Source organism: Festucalex cinctus, chromosome 21 (genome assembly GCF_051991245.1).
Source record: "Festucalex cinctus isolate MCC-2025b chromosome 21, RoL_Fcin_1.0, whole genome shotgun sequence".
In the NCBI taxonomy this organism is placed as follows: Eukaryota; Metazoa; Chordata; class Actinopteri; order Syngnathiformes; family Syngnathidae; genus Festucalex; species Festucalex cinctus.
In genome coordinates, this window is record NC_135431.1 from 13473052 (window position 1) to 13491399 (window position 18348).

The 18348-nt window shown below is 35.1% G+C and overlaps 1 protein-coding gene across 4 annotated transcripts in view; it reads right to left on the reverse strand.

Annotated features, from left to right (window-relative positions):
* Positions 1–4347: 4347 nt before the first annotated feature.
* pak5 (p21 protein (Cdc42/Rac)-activated kinase 5) overlaps positions 4348–18348 on the reverse strand; it is a 55689-nt gene continuing 41688 nt past the window's right edge. For all 4 annotated transcript variants that reach the window (XM_077510663.1, XM_077510661.1, XM_077510662.1 and 1 more), the window contains 8 exons: positions 11659–11868; positions 10837–10978; positions 10534–10688; positions 9997–10130; positions 8106–8232; positions 7852–7977; positions 7304–7438; positions 4348–5995 (listed from right to left, as the gene is read on the reverse strand). In XM_077510663.1, coding sequence (XP_077366789.1) covers positions 5840–5995; positions 7304–7438; positions 7852–7977; positions 8106–8232; positions 9997–10130; positions 10534–10688; positions 10837–10978; positions 11659–11868 — 1185 coding nt within the window. In that variant the 3' untranslated portion in view covers positions 4348–5839. The remainder of the gene's footprint in view (positions 5996–7303; positions 7439–7851; positions 7978–8105; positions 8233–9996; positions 10131–10533; positions 10689–10836; positions 10979–11658; positions 11869–18348) is intronic.

Here is an 18348-nt window from a genome sequence, read left to right on the forward strand (position 1 = left end):
AACGCCTTACTATACATGGTCGTTTTTTTTATTATCAAAAAACGCCTTACTATACATGGTCGTTTTTTTTATTATCAAAAAACGCCTTACTATACATGGTCGTTTTTTTTAATCAAAAAACGCCTTACTATACATGGTCGTTTTTTTTTATTATCAAAAAACGCCTTACTATACATGGTCGTTTTTTTTATTATCAAAAAACGCCTTTCTATACATGGTCGTTTTTTTTATTATCAAAAAACGCCTTACTATTCATGGTCGTTTTTTTTTATTATCAAAAAACGCCTTACTATACATGGTCGTTTTTTTTATTATCAAAAAACGCCTTTCTATACATGGTCGTTTTTTTTATTATCAAAAAACGCCTTTCTATACATGGTCGTTTTTTTTATTATCAAAAAACGCCTTACTATACATGGTCGTTTTTTTTAATCAAAAAACGCCTTACTATACATGGTCGTTTTTTTTATTATCAAAAAACGCCTTACTATACATGGTCGTTTTTTTTAATCAAAAAACGCCTTACTATACATGGTCGTTTTTTTTAATCAAAAAACGCCTTACTATACATGGTCGTTTTTTTTTATTATCAAAAAACGCCTTACTATACATGGTCGTTTTTTTTATTATCAAAAAACGCCTTACTATACATGGTCATTTTTTTTAATCAAAAAACACCTTACTATACATGGTCGTTTTCTTTATTATCAAAAAACGCCTTACTATACATGGTCGTTTTTTTTAATCAAAAAACGCCTTACTATACATGGTCGTTTTTTTTTATTATCAAAAAACGCCTTACTATACATGGTCGTTTTTTTTTATTATCAAAAAACGCCTTACTATACATGGTTGTTTTTTAACAGAATAAAAAACGCCTTACTATACATGGTCGTTTTTTTAATCAAAAAACGCCTTACTATACATGGTCGTTTTTTTTAATCAAAAAACGCCTTACTATACATGGTCGTTTTTTTTATTATCAAAAAACGCCTTACTATACATGGTCGTTTTTTTTTTAAATCAAAAAACGCCTTACTATACATGGTCGTTTTTTTTTAAATCAAAAAACGCCTTACTATACATGGTCGTTTTTTTTATTATCAAAAAACGCCTTACTATACATGGTCATTTTTTTTAATCAAAAAACGCCTTACTATACATGGTCGTTTTTTTTTTATCAAAAAACGCCTTACTATACATGGTCGGGTTTTTTTTTATTATCAAAAAACGCCTTACTATACATGGTCGTTTTTTTTTAATCAAAAAACGCCTTACTATACATGGTCGTTTTTTTTAAAATCAAAAAACGCCTTACTATACATGGTCGTTTTTTTTATTATCAAAAAACGCCTTACTATACATGGTCGTTTTTTTTTTAATCAAAAAACACCTTACTATACATGGTCGTTTTTTTTTTAAATCAAAAAACGACTTACTATACATGGTCGTTTTTTTTATTATCAAAAAACGCCTTACTTGTAAAAATTAAAAACGCCTTACTATACATGGTCGTTTTTAAAAAATTAAAAACGCCTTACTATACATGGACTTTTTTTTTTTTATTATTAAAAACGCCTTACTATACATGGTCGTTTTTAAAAAAATTAAAAACGCCTTACGATACATGGTCGTTTTGTAAAAATTAAAAACGCCTTACTATACATGGTCGTTTTGTAAAAAATTAAAAACGCCTTACTATACATGGTCGTTTTGTAAAAAATTAAAAACGCCTTACTATACATGGTCGTTTAAAAAAAAATAAAAACGCCTTACGATACATGGTCGTTTTGTAAAAATTAAAAACGCCTTACTATACATGGTCGTTTTGTAAAAAATTAAAAACGCCTTACTATACATGGTCGTTTTGTAAAAAATTAAAAACGCCTTACTATACATGGTCGTTTTAAAAAAAATAAAAACGCCTTACGATACATGGTCGTTTTGTAAAAATTAAAAACGCCTTACTATACATGGTCGTTTTGTAAAAAATTAAAAACGCCTTACTATAGATGGTCGTTTTTAAAAAAAAATTAAAAACACCTTACTATACATGGTCGTTTTGTAAAAAATTAAAAACGCCTTACTATACATGGTCGTTTTGTAAAAAATTAAAAACGCCTTACTATACATGGTCGTTTTAAAAAAAATAAAAACGCCTTACGATACATGGTCGTTTTGTAAAAATTAAAAACGCCTTACTATACATGGTCGTTTTGTAAAAAATTAAAAACGCCTTACTATAGATGGTCGTTTTTAAAAAAAAATTAAAAACACCTTACTATACATGGTCGTTTTGTAAAAAATTAAAAACGCCTTACAATACATGGTCGTTTTTTTTTAAATTAAAAACGCCTTACTATACATGGTCGTTTTTAAAAAATTTAAAACGCCTTACTATACATGGACTTTTTTTTTTTTTAAATAAAAAAAGCCTTACTATACATGGTCGTTTTTTAAAAATTAAAAACGCCTTACTATACATGGTCGTTTTTTAAAAATTAAAAACGCCTTACTATACATGGTCGTTTTTTTAAAAATTAAAAACGCCTTACTATACATGGTTGTTTTTTTTTAAATTAAAAACGCCTTACTATACATGGTCGTTTTAAAAAAATTAAAAACGCCTTACTATACATGGACTTTTTTTTTTTAAATTAAAAACGCCTTACTATACATGGTCGTTTTTTTTAAATTAAAAACGCCTTACTATACATGGTCGTTTTGTAAAAAATTAAAAATGCCTTACTATACACGGTCGTTTTTAAAAAAATTAAAAACGCCTTACTATACATGGTCGTTTTTTTTTTAATTAAAAACGCCTTACTATACATGGTCGTTTTGTAAAAATTAAAAACGCCTTACTATACATGGTCGTTTTAAAAAAATTAAAAACGCCTTGCTATACATGGTCGTTTTTTTTAAAATTAAAAACGCCTTACTATACATGGTCGTTTTGTAAAAATTAAAAACGCCTTACTATACATGGTCGTTTTAAAAAAATTAAAAACGCCTTACTATACATGGTCGTTTTTTTTTTTAATTAAAAACGCCTTACTATACATGGTCGTTTTGTAAAAATTAAAAACGCCTTACTTTACATGGTCGTTTTTTAAAAATTAAAAACGCCTTACTATACATGGTCGTTTTAAAAAAATTAAAAACGCCTTGCTATACATGGTCGTTTTTTTAAAAATTAAAAACGCCTTACTATACATGGTCGTTTTGTAAAAATTAAAAACGCCTTACTATACATGGTCGTTTTAAAAAAATTAAAAACGCCTTACTATACATGGTCGTTTTTTTTTTAAATTAAAAACGCCTTACTATACATGGTCGTTTTTAAAAAACTTAAAAACGCCGTTTTTAATTTTTTTAAAAACGACCATGTATAGTAAGGCGTTTTTAATTTTTTACAAAACGACCATGTATAGTAAGGCGTTTTTAATTTTTACAAAACGACCATGTATCGTAAGGCGTTTTTAATTTTTTACAAAACGACCATGTATAGTAAGGCGTTTTTAATTTTTACAAAACGACCATGTATCGTAAGGCGTTTTTAATTTTTTTAAAAACGACCATGTATAGTAAGGCGTTTTTAATTTAAAAAAAACAACCATGTATAGTAAGGCGTTTTATTTTTTTTTTAAAAACGACCATGTATAGTAAGGCGTTTTTAATTTAAAAAAACCCGACCATGTATAGTAAGGCGTTATGAATTTTTTTTAAAATGACCATGTATTTTTTTTCTTTCTAAACGACCATGTATAGTAAGGCATTAAAAACAAAACAAAAAAAAAACACATATAGTAAGGCATTTTCATTTCATGTTATTAAAAAATTTTCTTTTCATAAATGCCATCAAATAGCATTGATGTATATAGTAAGACTTATTTTTTTAAATGGCTATGTATCGTAATACTTTTTTTTTTTTTTTTTAAATGGTGAGCACCAAATACACAATTTTTAACATCAAAATTCACCATTGACTTCAATCTGTAAAAGTTGGAGAGAGAGAGAAAAAAAAAAAGAAACCGTCTAATTTATTTCCAGTGTGCCAGGGCCGGTCTTTTATTTAGTGACGTGTCGTCGATGGCCGAGAGAAGGCGAGAGATGCTCCTCTTGCTGTCCCACCTCAATCAATATCCCATTACGCCGCAAAGCACTCGCAGCACACAAAGACAAATAAGACCATCAATTACAACACCTCATCCCTCTCCGTTTGTTTCTTGGCTCTGGGCTGCTTTGGACTTTTTCGGAGATGAGAGGACAAAAAGTGAAGATGACGGAGAGGAGAGGCCTTGGAATACAAAAATAAATAAACAAGTGAAACATGCAAAAAGACAATGTTCTTATGGAAGTTTGTTTTAATTGAAAGCATCTTCACAGACATGCTGCGGCACTGTACAACATTCACGCACGCACGCAAACACTCATATTTACATATCACAGTGACTTGATGGGTCAAAATGGATGCCAGCAAATTTGACACTTGTATACCAGATGATTTCATGACAATGACAATGAACCATATTGATATTTTCCCCCTCGCCATTTAAAAACCTCCGTGTAAATAATAATAATTATAATAATAATAATAAATAAAAAAGTACTCCCCCCCCCCCCCCCCTCTCTTCTTGATTCCTTCAGTGTGTGCTACAGTAAGTGCATTAAGCGGACACCCATTGGCTTCATTGGCTCCCTGCAATTGCTCGAGATACACTCAAATCATAAAATGCTGACTTGACTTCTTTTGCATTGTACTGTACAAAATACAAAACCAATCATGTTACTGCAGCTAAAAATTTTTCTTTTTTTGGTGTCATTTAATTCATACATATATATATATATATATATATATATATATAATATTCTATTCTTATTATTGTATTCATATTTCAACGATGTATTGTTTCATTTTTCTTCATAAAAATTGTAATAGTTTACATTTTTTTGTGTTCAATTCACAAGTTCTTATGAAAATATTTAATCAAATTTATGATGTATTGGTAATCCTATTCATAAATGAATATGTTCAATAATTTTAATGTATTGACACAAAAACACAAAGTGAAGTCGCCGTTTCATTGCATTTGAGTGTATTTGAGTAGATCCCTGTCGACCATCACTTTTCATTTTTAATAATTAAAAAAATAAATAAAATGAGGGAAAAAAAGGCCACACTAGACAAAAATGAATTGCAATAAATAAATAAATACTTTAAAAAGCTCATAGAAAATGTCTGACATTACCCTTTTTTATCCAACGTTTAATGGAAGTTCTGTCTACAAAGATAGGTAATAGTAATAATAAATATATTTAGGTTTTTTTTTGTTTTGTTTTTTAAGTAACAGCTGGGTTCAAGTGGGATTATTTGGAATATTTCATGTGGTCGTTTTCATGAGTGTGTGTGCATATATTTTTTTCTACATATACAATATATATACACACGTCTATACAGTACTTGTATATATTTTGTATTAAATGTGTATATATACTGTATATGTGTGTGTATTTGTGAATGAAAAAAGTTATAAAGAGTAGGAAAGTCTATTGAATACTGCTCATATCACAATGGCTACCACACCATCAAATACTCAAAGTTATCAAAACTGTACACTCAATCTTACAAGTTGCTCTTAAAATACATGTGCAGGGGGAGCTTTTCTGTGGCCCCGCCCACGCGCTCAAAGGTCCTCCAAGGTGCCTACAACACCCGGAGTTCACGTCAGAGTTCCTTAGTTTCCTCGTAGTTGCGGGTTGCGCATGTGTGGGGTTAGCTAATCTACGTCACGGTTACGAGAGGTGAGTGAGTGTTGACAGGCGTGTGTGTGCGTGTTCAGCGGTGGCGGTAGTGTCTCATGAGGGGCATGATGCAGGATGGAGGTCCCGACAGTTTGAGGAAGGGGTGCTGGAGGAGCTCCTGCGCAGTGGCTCGCTGCGAAGGCTCGCGTACCAGCATCAGGTCCAGGAAGGAGCGCAGCACCGACGACACCTGCGCACACACCACAAACGCCACTCAACGTGGTAAAACTACAAGTCTTTTTTTTTTTTTTTTTTTTTTGGGTGGCAGCACCTTATTTGTGCTGATTTTTTTTTTCTTCAGATAGTTATTTCGTTTTTATGTTTAAAAATATCCATCCATCTTCTTAACCGCTTCTTCCTCACTAGGGTCGTGGGGGGTGCCGGAGCCTATCCCCGCTGGCTACGGGCAGCAGGCGGGGCACACCCTGAACTGGTTGGCAGCCAATCGCAGTGCACAAAGAGAGACGGACAACCATCCACACTCACAAGCACACCTAGGGACAATTCGGAGCGCCCAATTAACCTACCATGCATGTCTCTGGAATGTGGGGGGAGACTGGAGTACCCGGAGAAGCCCCACGCAGGCACGGAGAGAACATGCAATGCAAACTTCTCCCAGGAAGGCCGAAGCCTGGACTCAACCTTACGTCCTCAGTACTGGGAGGTGGAAATGCTAACCACCCCACCAATGTTTACTATTTATTTTTGTATTTATAAGATTCATTTCTAACCTGATTTTGTTACATTTCATGATGTATTTTTTTTTATTTATGATTTATTTTCATATTTTCAATATATTTTAACACATTTTTTCCATTTTTGTATTATTTATTTTGAACTTTTCAATAAATATTTTCAGTATTTACATTTATCATTTGGAATTATTTTATTAACTATCAATATTTTTTTTCCTTTTATATCTGTAATATTTATTTTTACATATTTATATTTAAAAAAAAATGACATTTGAATAATGCATTCATACATTTATAATGTAATTTTGAACTTTAAAAACAATTTTTACTTTATTTGTTTTGTTTTTTACATTTATATTATTTATTTCTATATATGCATTAAGTTTACATGCTATCGGCTTCTGTATTTGACATATAAATTCTATTTTATTTTTATGTAGCTTACTATTTGTATTTGTATTATTCCATTTACATTTTATTTTTGTATTATTTTCTATATTTTTTTTCAACTTACCGTTACTTTTTAGTCCTGTATTTAGTTGTTTTCCAATTTGATCATTTTTGTCTACATTTTTTAAAGTAGTGTTTTAAAAATGTTTTTAGATTATTATTTAGTTTAAGAATTAGCAACCAAGTTAGCCACACATTTTCGCCCCTCTAATGCCAACCAACGCGAATAAATATCACTTGGCATGTGCAAAACAATACATAAATTAGCTAATGGGGCTAGCGGTGAGCATTTAGCTACTGGAACACCAACACCAAAATAATAATGATCATTTAGCTATGCTAGACATGCTGACCTTGTGCGACTCTTTTAGCCGCGGGGGCAGGTTGTCACGTATCCTCCTCATGGCTTGCAGGGGGGGCTCGTTGAAGTACGGTGGTTCGCCGTCCACCATTTCGATCACCATGATGCCCAGCGACCACACGTCCACCTACACGTACATATCATAACTAAGTGTGCCTACACTTTTTATATACTGTACAGTGAACAAAGTGTAATCCTTAAAATGGCACTTTTAGACACATTGTAAAGCTCATAAAATGCATGTTACTGTACGTAATTTAGTGTATGTGAACCTTTAAGAGGCACGGCCTGCGCGTGAGCCTCTGGGTGTGAGCTGTGGCCAACAGCAGCTCCAATGTTAGTGTACTCATTGTGTTCATGTGTTTTACAGTTGTTTAGGCTTTCAATAAATGGCTGAAAAGTGCTTCGGTGACTGGTAGCATTACAATAAGTATACTGTAAAAACCCTTCAAAAAAATATTTCCACAAAAAGTTAGGTGCTTCAAAAATGATAAGTAGTACAAACAAACAAACAAAAAAACAAAAAACTATGTGTGTCACCTCTGTCCCATAAGGCAGTCTGGAGATGACTTCCGGCGCCATCCAATATGGAGTCCCAACCAGTGACTTCCTCTTGGGCACCTCTTTGGAAACTTGGGCACAGAAGCCAAAGTCGGACAGCTTGATCTGCATGCACACATCAAGAAGAAGATATATCCATTTAGCATTGCTAGCCATACGGTTGAATTTCCAGTCTTGTGATTGGCTAGGAATCCATCTTCACAGATACCCCGCGTGTCTCTGCGTGTGCTTACCCGTCCGTCGCTGGTGAGCAGGATGGAATCGCTTTTGATGTCTCGGTGGATGACGCCTTGCGTGTGAAGGTAGCACAGGGCACGCAGCACCGACAAGCACACCGTGGCGATCTGCTCCTCGTTCATCCTGTCGCACACGCGCACGTCGTACTGTACTATGATGCTATTTGAAATTGGCGTGAAATATACGGGAAAAGATGGGAGGTTGTGTCGGCGGCGGCGATGTGCAGAGCAGGAGGTCCCAGATGGATGTTCAGGCGCGCAAACGGGACACGTTTACAGCTTCAATGAACACGCGCACACATGGCCAGCTGGCGCCTTATGTGTGCATTCTTTAACTTTTATAGTGGATTTTTATTTTTTTGGCGTGTCAAGCTACTACTGCAAATGTCAAACGAGCATAAAAGTCATGCTCATTGGGAGGCTAACGCACCATCCAAGCTAACCAGACAAGCGCACAATGATGCGTGTTGAATACACGCGCGCACTGTCGGAAGTCGATGAAGTGTCACACACGTTTGCACTGACAGTGCAATAAGACAAATGAGCCTTCTGATAATGAACAGTCAATGGATGCGTGTGCGCACAAAGATGAGGATCATTGAAACAGAAAATTGTTTTTCATCATAACAAAAAAGAAAGAAAAAAACAACATGTTAATGATCTTGTAAGCTTGTTAAGTGAAGGACAATTATAGCACCGCTAACACAAACAAAATGACACAAAAACAGCACCTACGCTTACACTCTCTAAAACGCTTATTAGCTAAACCTTAAAACCACAAAGATGAAACAATTGTGTTTTTGTGCTAATCTCATCAAATGCAAGTATTTGTGCTTACTGAAGACACATTTCTATTTGCTTAATTTAAGCTAACCCGAGTGAGTTATAACATTTTGTTGTGCTAAAATAATGTAACTCAAATTGTTATGCTAAGCTAAGATAACTGTCTTTGTGCTTACCTAAGCTAACTCTGTTCATGTTAAAGCTAAGAGCTAAGATAACACTAGCATTAAACTGTACTTAGTGTTATGTACTAAGCTAAGCTAACTCAATTAACGCTAAGCTAACTGTCTTTGTGCTATGATAATTTTTTATTAATTTTAGGTGCTAAATTAAGTAAACTATGTCTGGTGCTTACATAAGACAATAGTATGCTAACTAAACTAACTTTTGGTGCCAAGCTAACTTTGCTTTGCTGCTCGCCGAAGCTAAATGTGTTTAGTGGCTAACTCAGCCCAGACACGCTTTAGTGGGTTTCCTGTCAAGGCTTTAGGTCGCGCTTGTACGGTTGTCATGACAACTGCAACTGTGTTATTTGAGGCTAAAATGATCACATAGGCTTCCTTGAATGATGTATGGCTGAGTTGAATTTTTTTTTCCGATCGTTTATGAGGAAACATCGTGTAAGCCTGCCGTTTCTCAGCCAATCTTGTTATTAGCGCGCGCGCCGACAATTCACACAAATGATTGGAATTAAAGCACCAAAAACAATCAGCATGGAAACTCATTAACACAGAGAGACAATTACGGGAAAGTTGGTGAGTTTAAAAAAAAAAAAAAAAAAAAAAAAAAAAAAGTGTTGTGAAAGACTTCATTACAGACCATCTGCGTCATGTTCTTTCACCGTGCACGTGTCCTCTGTTTTAAGGGGGACAACGCAAGACTAACTCATCCCCCCGCCCCCACCCCTCACCCATTACATATTCCATCTGTGTAGCCATTTGGATTCACACTCCAGGCACATTTTTTCTATAAACTACACACACTAAAATAACATTACAATCTTAAAACTATTTCTTAGCTTAGCATCAAAACCTGCTCAAGTCACCTCAGTGATGTTTGTTTGAGAGAACATCTTTTCTCTTCCAATGTGTGTTTCATCCCTTACCTGGTGTGTGTGACGATGTCAGTGAGCGCCCCTCCCTCCAGGAACTCCATAACCACCCACAGCTCGTCTCCGACCAGGTAGCTATTGTACATGTCCACGACGTTCTCATGGTGGTAGTCCCTCATGATCACCACCTACACATGCAACATATATTAAGAAACATGCCATTTCATATTAGCTCTTCATTGAAATGACTCGCTCTCGATGTAAACACATTCTGGAGTTTTAACCGTAACAGGATTACAAGCGCGGATTAAGGGGATTACAATGAAACTAATTAGCACCAGAATCGACGCCCTCCGACGTACGCGCGCGGAGGAAACACGCACACACATACAGTGTGATACTGCCTGATAGAGTAAATCCGAACATGTGTGCAAATATGACAACAGCTCTCGTCCATCTGCTACCGTCGTCTCTGTTGCACATTACATATATTACGTATGGTATTATATATACACAGCATATGTAAACTATATTTCTATGACGAAAAAGCAGCTTGTGATCGGTAATGGACGTGTTGCGGTATATTTGCACCTCATTGAAGAGCAGCTCCCGCCTCTGCTGCTTCCTCAGGTCCATCTTCTTGACGGCCACCTGCTTGCCGCTGTGCTTCTCGCTGGCGATGCACACGATGCCCGTGGAACCCTCGCCGATTTTGATGAAGCTGTCCAAGTACTCGCGGGGGTCGCCTAACGGGGGGAAAAAAAAAAAAATAATTCCTTAATTTTTTTTTTTTAAATGAACACTTAGGCCAACAGAAATTTTAATGTTGGTCATTATGGTGGCAGTTGGAGAACAAAGTTTGAGAAACATCAGCACTAGTTAGTAGTTACTTACCTGGATTGACTACTAGTTGGAGTGCGGCTCGGAACTGCTCGTGAGACACCCTGGAGGGCTGAGTGTCGGAGCTGGACCCCCACGAGGGAGGAGGGTATGCCCCAGGGGGGATGTAGGGTGACGATGGCTGGGAGTACGCCCCCTGTAGGGGGAAACAAGGAAAATACAGTTGCTATGGAAAAATAAATACTAAAAGAATGTTTTTAAAATGCACGGTATGTTAAAAAAAATATGAATCCAAAATTGAAATAACAGTGTAATTAAAATTAATTGTACAACAAACACAATAATAATAATAATAATAATAATAATAATAATAATAATAATATTAAAATAAAATTTAAAAAAGTTAAAGGAAGATAAAACAAAAATTACTCATACAAACAATACAACAAATAAAATTTTAATCAATGTACTTTTTTTATTGTATCATATGTAGTTAAGTAAATACTAAAATAAACAAAATGAAACAAAAAATATGAAAGAAAAAAACTGATTGTAAAAAAACAAAAATACTAAAACTAACAGTTGATTTTTTGAGCAGAAAAATCAATACTATGAAAATAGAATATTTTTTTAAACAATAAAATATTTTAAAAAATAGGACAAATAATAATACAAAATAACAAATACAACAAGAAGAGAAGTAGATAAATAATAAAATACTATAAAATAAATACATAATAAACAACATATGTTCATAAAATCTACAAAAATAAATAAATAAATAAAAGAATAAAATAGTCAATTTTGACTACAATAGAACTACAAATGAATCAAGAACGCTTTGAATAAGTTCTGGCATGTATGATGCTAGCTTACCTGCGGGGTGTACGGCGGGCTAGGCTGTGAGGGTGGGTGGTGATAGGGCGACGGCTTATAATGGTGAAAGATGGGCGGGTAGGGCAGGTGCATGGGCGGGTAGCCGGGGGGCTTGGCGTGGTTCTGAGGTAGCTTGAGGAGCCCGCGGGGGTAGGTGTCGCCGGCCGTCGCGTGGGGGCTGCCGTCCCGCGATGGGCGCTCGTAGTCACCCTGCAGGAAGTCATGCGGCAACTTCAGCAATGCATACAAGTCAAGTGGATTACAAAAGACAGTAACTGGAACACATTGAAGCGTGACTAAATATGCATTAAGGTTAGCTCTGGATTTAATAATGAGATTGTAGACCACATTTATCGGCATTTTCTCGTGGGTTTGACACGTTTGGCTAATTAGACATGCACAAGGCACAACTGAGTGTTCCTGGAAAACAATACAAGTGTCAAGAATGAACTCAACTAATAACTCCCCTATCTGGTAGCGTATTACTAGTACACACACACTCGGAAAGGACAGGAAGAGGAGGCGGGTCATTCCTGAAGTGTTGGGATGGTGTATAATTACATGGTGTGAACTCTTATAATCAATCACTCTGTGCAGCGTGAAGAGGGGGTGGTCCATGCCGAGAACCCCCCCCCCCCACTGTATCATTGCCTGGCTGGCTGTCAGCCAAAGGGGGTCTCCTGATCCATGTTGGTTAAACGCGCATTAATCTGAGTTTGGCAGGGTAATCAACAACCTAACTCAAGTGTGAAATTGAATTCGGCGGCGGAACACGGTCGAGCCCGCTTTTATGCTAAGGCTGCAAAAGAGAGAGAGGGGGGAAAAAAAAGTGCCGCAACATCAATTTGTCACTGAGAGCTGCTGCAGAGAAAAAAAGGGAGAAAAGAGAGAGGGCAGTGTGTGTTTATTATTGTGTGAGAAAGGGGATAAATAAAGCTGGTGTGGAGCTGTGTTGGTTACACACACGGAAAAAGGCAAAGAAGAATTGCAGTGATTTTGGAGCTTAGCGCAGGGATGAGCAAAGTACAGGCCGCGGGCCACATGCAGTATGGCCGCATGGAAGTGACCGCCAGGCATTTATGGCACATTTTTAAGAGTTCCATCATTGATGATGCATTCATTTGGTGGTTTTCACCCTAAAACGGCTTCATTTCAATTTAAATATTCCTTTTTTTTTTTTTTTTTTAATGTATCTTCTATCTAAAATTAGAAAGATTGTATCCGTTACAGTCAATATTTTTATTTATAAATTTAAAAAATACATATTTGATTAAATAATTTAATAAATACATAATTTTTCTGTTCATTTTTTAATTCATAACAATTCACCCATTGATTTATTTTTTCAAATCATTTTTCAAACTATTTTGTATTATAATAAAATAAGATTTAAATTAATTTACAAGTGAAAAAATATCAATAAATTATACATAGTAAAATTAATAATGAGAATGTATTACTATATTTTTCATTTGTAATTTAACCCATTAAAAAGGTACTCATTTTATAAGTGACCAAATATTTGCAAAAAAAAAAAATACATTATTTCTTTTACTTCATCGATTATTATTCCAATAATAAAAAAAAAAGAAAGTTATTCATTTTACAGGTAATAATTGGTTGATTTGAATTGTATGATCATATATGTTTTTGTCATATTTTATTACATTATATTTGTTTTTTCTGAAGTAATAAATGACTGAATATTAAAAATTAAAATAAATAGTACACAATACATATAGTACATTTAAAAATATATATTCTTGTAAATAATTTCTGACTGCATTGTATCTAACAATGTATGCATGTACAGCATAATTAATATAAACAATCTTCCCATATTTTACATTCAAGCTTTACTTGTTTTTTGGTTTTGGTTTTTCCCCCACCAACACCTGGCCGATATCTCCATTTGAAAACTGAAACATGGCCCTTTAGCACAAGCCTGCCCACCCCCGGTTAAGCAAACAAATGAGAAAACGACCTTCTTCTCCTACTACTCCTACTGCAGTCCAATCCTGCATCGCTTGCATTCTTCGTTTTTCTTTTTCTACCTATGAGCATCTATTTAGTGAAGCGTGCAGGTTAAATGCTTTTTCATCAAGGCGCCCTGGGATCCACATCAGCAAACCTGCTGGACTCGTGGCTGCGTGGAGGAAGACGAGGAGGAGAAGTAGGTACGGTACGGTCGTAGTGCCGCAGATGCCATCACGCTGCGCGGCAGCCTTAATGGAGCAGGGAGAGCGAGCATAAGGACCGAGCCCCCGCCTCCCGTTGCAGGTTGACTGCATCGCTACCTCCTGCCCGCACTGCAAGCACTCCAAAAGTGACAGTACAAGCGCAATGCCGCAGTTGGGCTCCGTTTGGAACAGGAAATCCTCATCCGAAGTTGGATGGTGGATAAGTACAGTCACATTAGATAGATTTGTTTATTGGCAATGGAAGGCGCCAATGGATTCAATTAATAATCCACATAGTAATAAACAACAGACAACTTTTATTAGTTGTGTCCGTATAGTTTTATGAACACTTTTGATTTTAAAGAACACGTAAAGTGAATTCAGAGATTTGTTGGTAAATAAATTTAACTTAAAAGTATATTCAGAAATAATTACTGAAAACGTGCAAAGCAGGGCTGTGCAATTAATCCAAATTCAATTACAATTTCAATTATAAAATCGGCATAATTGTAAACAAAAATAAAAGATCTATACTAATTTTGAGTTGATTAAATTTATATATTTGTACCATTTTTATTTTAAAATAACTAATTTAATAAATCTTGTTTGGTCCAAAAGGAACTTGCATAATTATAGTGTTTCAAAGAAATTTATTTGTCGTAATATTTTTTACATGTTTAAACATTTTTTGATTTTGCATAAAAATAAATAAATAAATAAATGATTGTTGTGATTTCAATTCTTGCCAAATGAATCGTGATTAATATTTTCTTCATAATCGAGTAGCTGTAGTGAACAGTATGTTGTACTCAGTTGTGAAGGTTAAAAGCGGTTTTCACAATTTCAGGTTTCCTGTTTGTTTATTTATTTATTTATTTATTTATTTTTTAATGGAGTCCGAAGGCAGTTGCCCCTTCCACCAATAGATACAAATTTGACAATGTCGGTCATGTCAGGGTTATTCCGAGCAAGGTTATTATACTCTTAGTGAAACTAAAATAAAACATTTCTGTGAACAAAATAAAAATGAAGGAGCTTCTTAAAAAAAACTAACCTGAAAATTAGAGGGAACATCTTCAAACTTATTTTGGCTGCACCTTTTTAGGCGTTTTCGGCAAAATTGCCCTAATAATGAGTTAAACTTCCAACTTTGAAAAAGCTTTCCGACAATAACATATATCATATTTTTTATATTAGATGTCTAATGAAGATGAAATCCTTTCCTATTTCTACTTTTCCTTCTTTTTGGCGCATGATCCTCATTGTGCTCTTACATAACAAGCCCATTAAAATGCAGCATATTATTACTTAAATGTAGTCTTGCTCTGGGACGTCTCTTTATTCTTTTTGTCGTATACCTCGCCTGCTCTCTTCCTTTGTTCAACTTCGACTTCACTTTCTGTCCGCTCTCCTCGCGTTCACTATGTCTCAGCCGTGCGCTCGATGCTTTAAGCACTAATTGATCCGACTGCGGAGAAGGATCGAAAAGATGTCCATTAATGTCGGCAGGCAGCCCGGACAAATTATTCTTTAAGTAAAGAGTGAGTGTACTAAGAAACCAAATCGGGAGCTCACTGGACACTTCAGTAGGTAGGTTACACTTGTAGTTTAAGTACTGCAGTATCCTGGGAGATGTTTTTCTTATTTTTAGCTGCATGAAATATTCATGGATTGTCTTCTTCTTCTTTTTTTTTTTTTTTTTTTTTTTTTTTACTAATGCATTAGGGTGGTGGGTGAGCTGGAGAAATCACAGCTTACTTGGGCGAGATGTGGAGTCCCACCTGGAGTAGTTGCCAGTCCCAATTTAGCCTTATCGACCATTCTGACAGTCAAAATATTCCCCACTGTAAACATACGAATTAATTTTTAACGCACGATTAATGGCCACCGCTTACTTTGAAAGCCTGTACTGGGGGAATTCCAGTCGCAATGCAGCAGACATGTCCACGTCAAAATTTAGCAGTAATAAATTTAATAATAATAATAATGTATATATGTGTGGAGACTGGCGTCAAGTAGGGCTGCTCGATTGTGGAAAAAATAATAATCATGATTATTGTGGTAATAAATGAAATCACGATTATTCAAAACGATTATTTATGTTTTTGTTCAAAGCAAGAAAATGTTTAAACATTTGAAAATATTAAGACAAATAAAAAAAAAATATGTAAGCTCATTTTGGACCAAACAGACTTTATAATAATAAATTATTTATGTTGGCAAAAATTTGAAGTTGGGGTGTAACGTGTGCAATATGACTTGTGGGGTGCAGTCTAGTTTTGACAGGGGTGGTTGGTGAAATAACTTGTGTGGGCGTGCCTCAAAACAACTCAAAATTAATATTGTTAGGGTTGCAGCTATCAAATATTTTGGTATTCGGATATCCTGCTGAAAATTCTCGAGAATAATCGGGTATTTGGGTAGAAATAGCCTACTTTTTGGTTAAACAAATATAAATACAGAAGACAAAAAAACATTTGCAAGTAATTAACAACCAAGTGCTTTTCATTTTTGGATAGCTAATCAACAAGCTTGTCAGCAAACTATTTTCCTCTGAAACAGTGAGATTTTAGACAAATCTCTTCCCATAGATTTTATTCAATGGAACTAAAGTGATATTTTTTGGAACCTAACCCCAGCGGAAAACGAGGGAACACTGTACATCAGACTCGAGGTGTATTTTCATCAACAATAAAGTTTTGCATGGTTTATTGATGATGTTTGTGTAACTAATTGGTAAAAAATATAAAAAAATATATAAATTCTTTTTGACTATTTATTTAGTACCATGCTTTTATACCACTAAGCAGCAGGTCATCCCTTTAGTTAGGTTGTGCCGTTCATTGTTTCATTTTGACATATGGAATAGTCTTAAAAATAACATTCAGTAAGGTTTCATAATTTTATAGAACACAGAAAAACATAAATGTATACGTACACTACATATATTGCCTGCACGTGTGTACACTGCACCAACGAGCGTGTTTTGACTGTCTCGCTGTCATTTATCAAATCTACTCTGTAGTTACTCACTTCTACTTGGTGGCGAGCTTTTCCTCTCCCCGGCTCACCGCACTGGTGTTGCTGTTTTTCGCAGGCCTATCCTGTCACCAGTCGTTGTGTTCTTAACTTCTACCATGCATGGCACGCGCAGCAAGCAGTGTTTTTTTTTTTTTTTTTTGCGTGTTTCAGACCTTAACGAGCCACTTACAAGTTAATTGTTTGATTGACGGTAATGTGCTAAGACGACGCTCCCTCCGAGAATGCTCGGCGCACTATAGTGGGAAAGGGGTGGCGGGGGGGCGGCTTGTCGTTGTCGTTGAACGCTGTCAAAGGCTCGGTTCCCATCGTTTACATTAAAGAGCCATTCAAATGACTTGATTCGTTCATCATTAATCAACTCAACGCGGCTAAAAAGGCGAACAAACTAGCGTCCGGTTTAAGGTTACACATGACGGCTAACACTGCGGTTAGCTAGCTGTAAGCCCCGATGAGAAGCTTCCGGTAACAATTTCAAAATAAAAGTGCTACAACGCATTGATCTACATATACTACTTGGTATAGGAAGATTTATTTTGAAATTTGGTTTCTCACAGCCCCGTGTACTGTCATGCATACTGCCGTTAGCTTGACTAGCTCGGTATAGGAAGATTTATTTTGAAATGTGGTTTCTCACAGCCCCGTGTACTGTCATGCATACTGCCGTTAGCTTGACTATGACTATCTCAGCGGCTATCCGAGGCAGAAATGTCGTTTCAGCTCAACTAAATGTCGTTTCAGCTCTACTATGATTAATAATCGTTTTTGTACGATTATGCCTATTTTGTAATCGTAGAGGGTAATAATCAAAACCGTAACTGAATTTCGATTAATTGCACAGCCCTACATCAAGTTGTACTTTACAATTTTAAAAATGTGCAAAATTCACAAGTTACTTCATGTTAAATCATTCAAGCAATTTTGCCAAAAACACCTAAAAGAAAAGGCACACCCAAAGTAAATTTGAAGCTGTTCTTGAACCATTTGGAGTATATCAGCATATATATTTTTTTTAATATATATATTTTTTAAGATAACACTATTAATTTTTACCACGCGTGGGACGTTCACATGATAAAAAAGTGATTAGATAGCAAGATTAGATAGCTCGTAATATGAAAAGAAAAATGCACTGAGCTGTCACCGTCTTACAAATGCAATTATGCCATCTAGTGGCAGATTATGACAAACACATCAATATCACACTTTTTTTTTTACAGTATAATCTTATTAATTTTAACTATATTTTATGAATTATGAAATTACTGTATTAACTAAAAGATGCAGCCATGTTTCGACATTTTTTCCACTTTTATCTTAACTTGGAAAAAAAATATTGTACCTTTTGTTGTACATTTAGAAGATATAAAAGTTGTGATTAATCGTGATTTGTGTGTTAACTATTGAAGTCATGCGATTAATTACGCTTGAGAATTCTAATCACCTGACACCCCTAGAATTAATACACGTT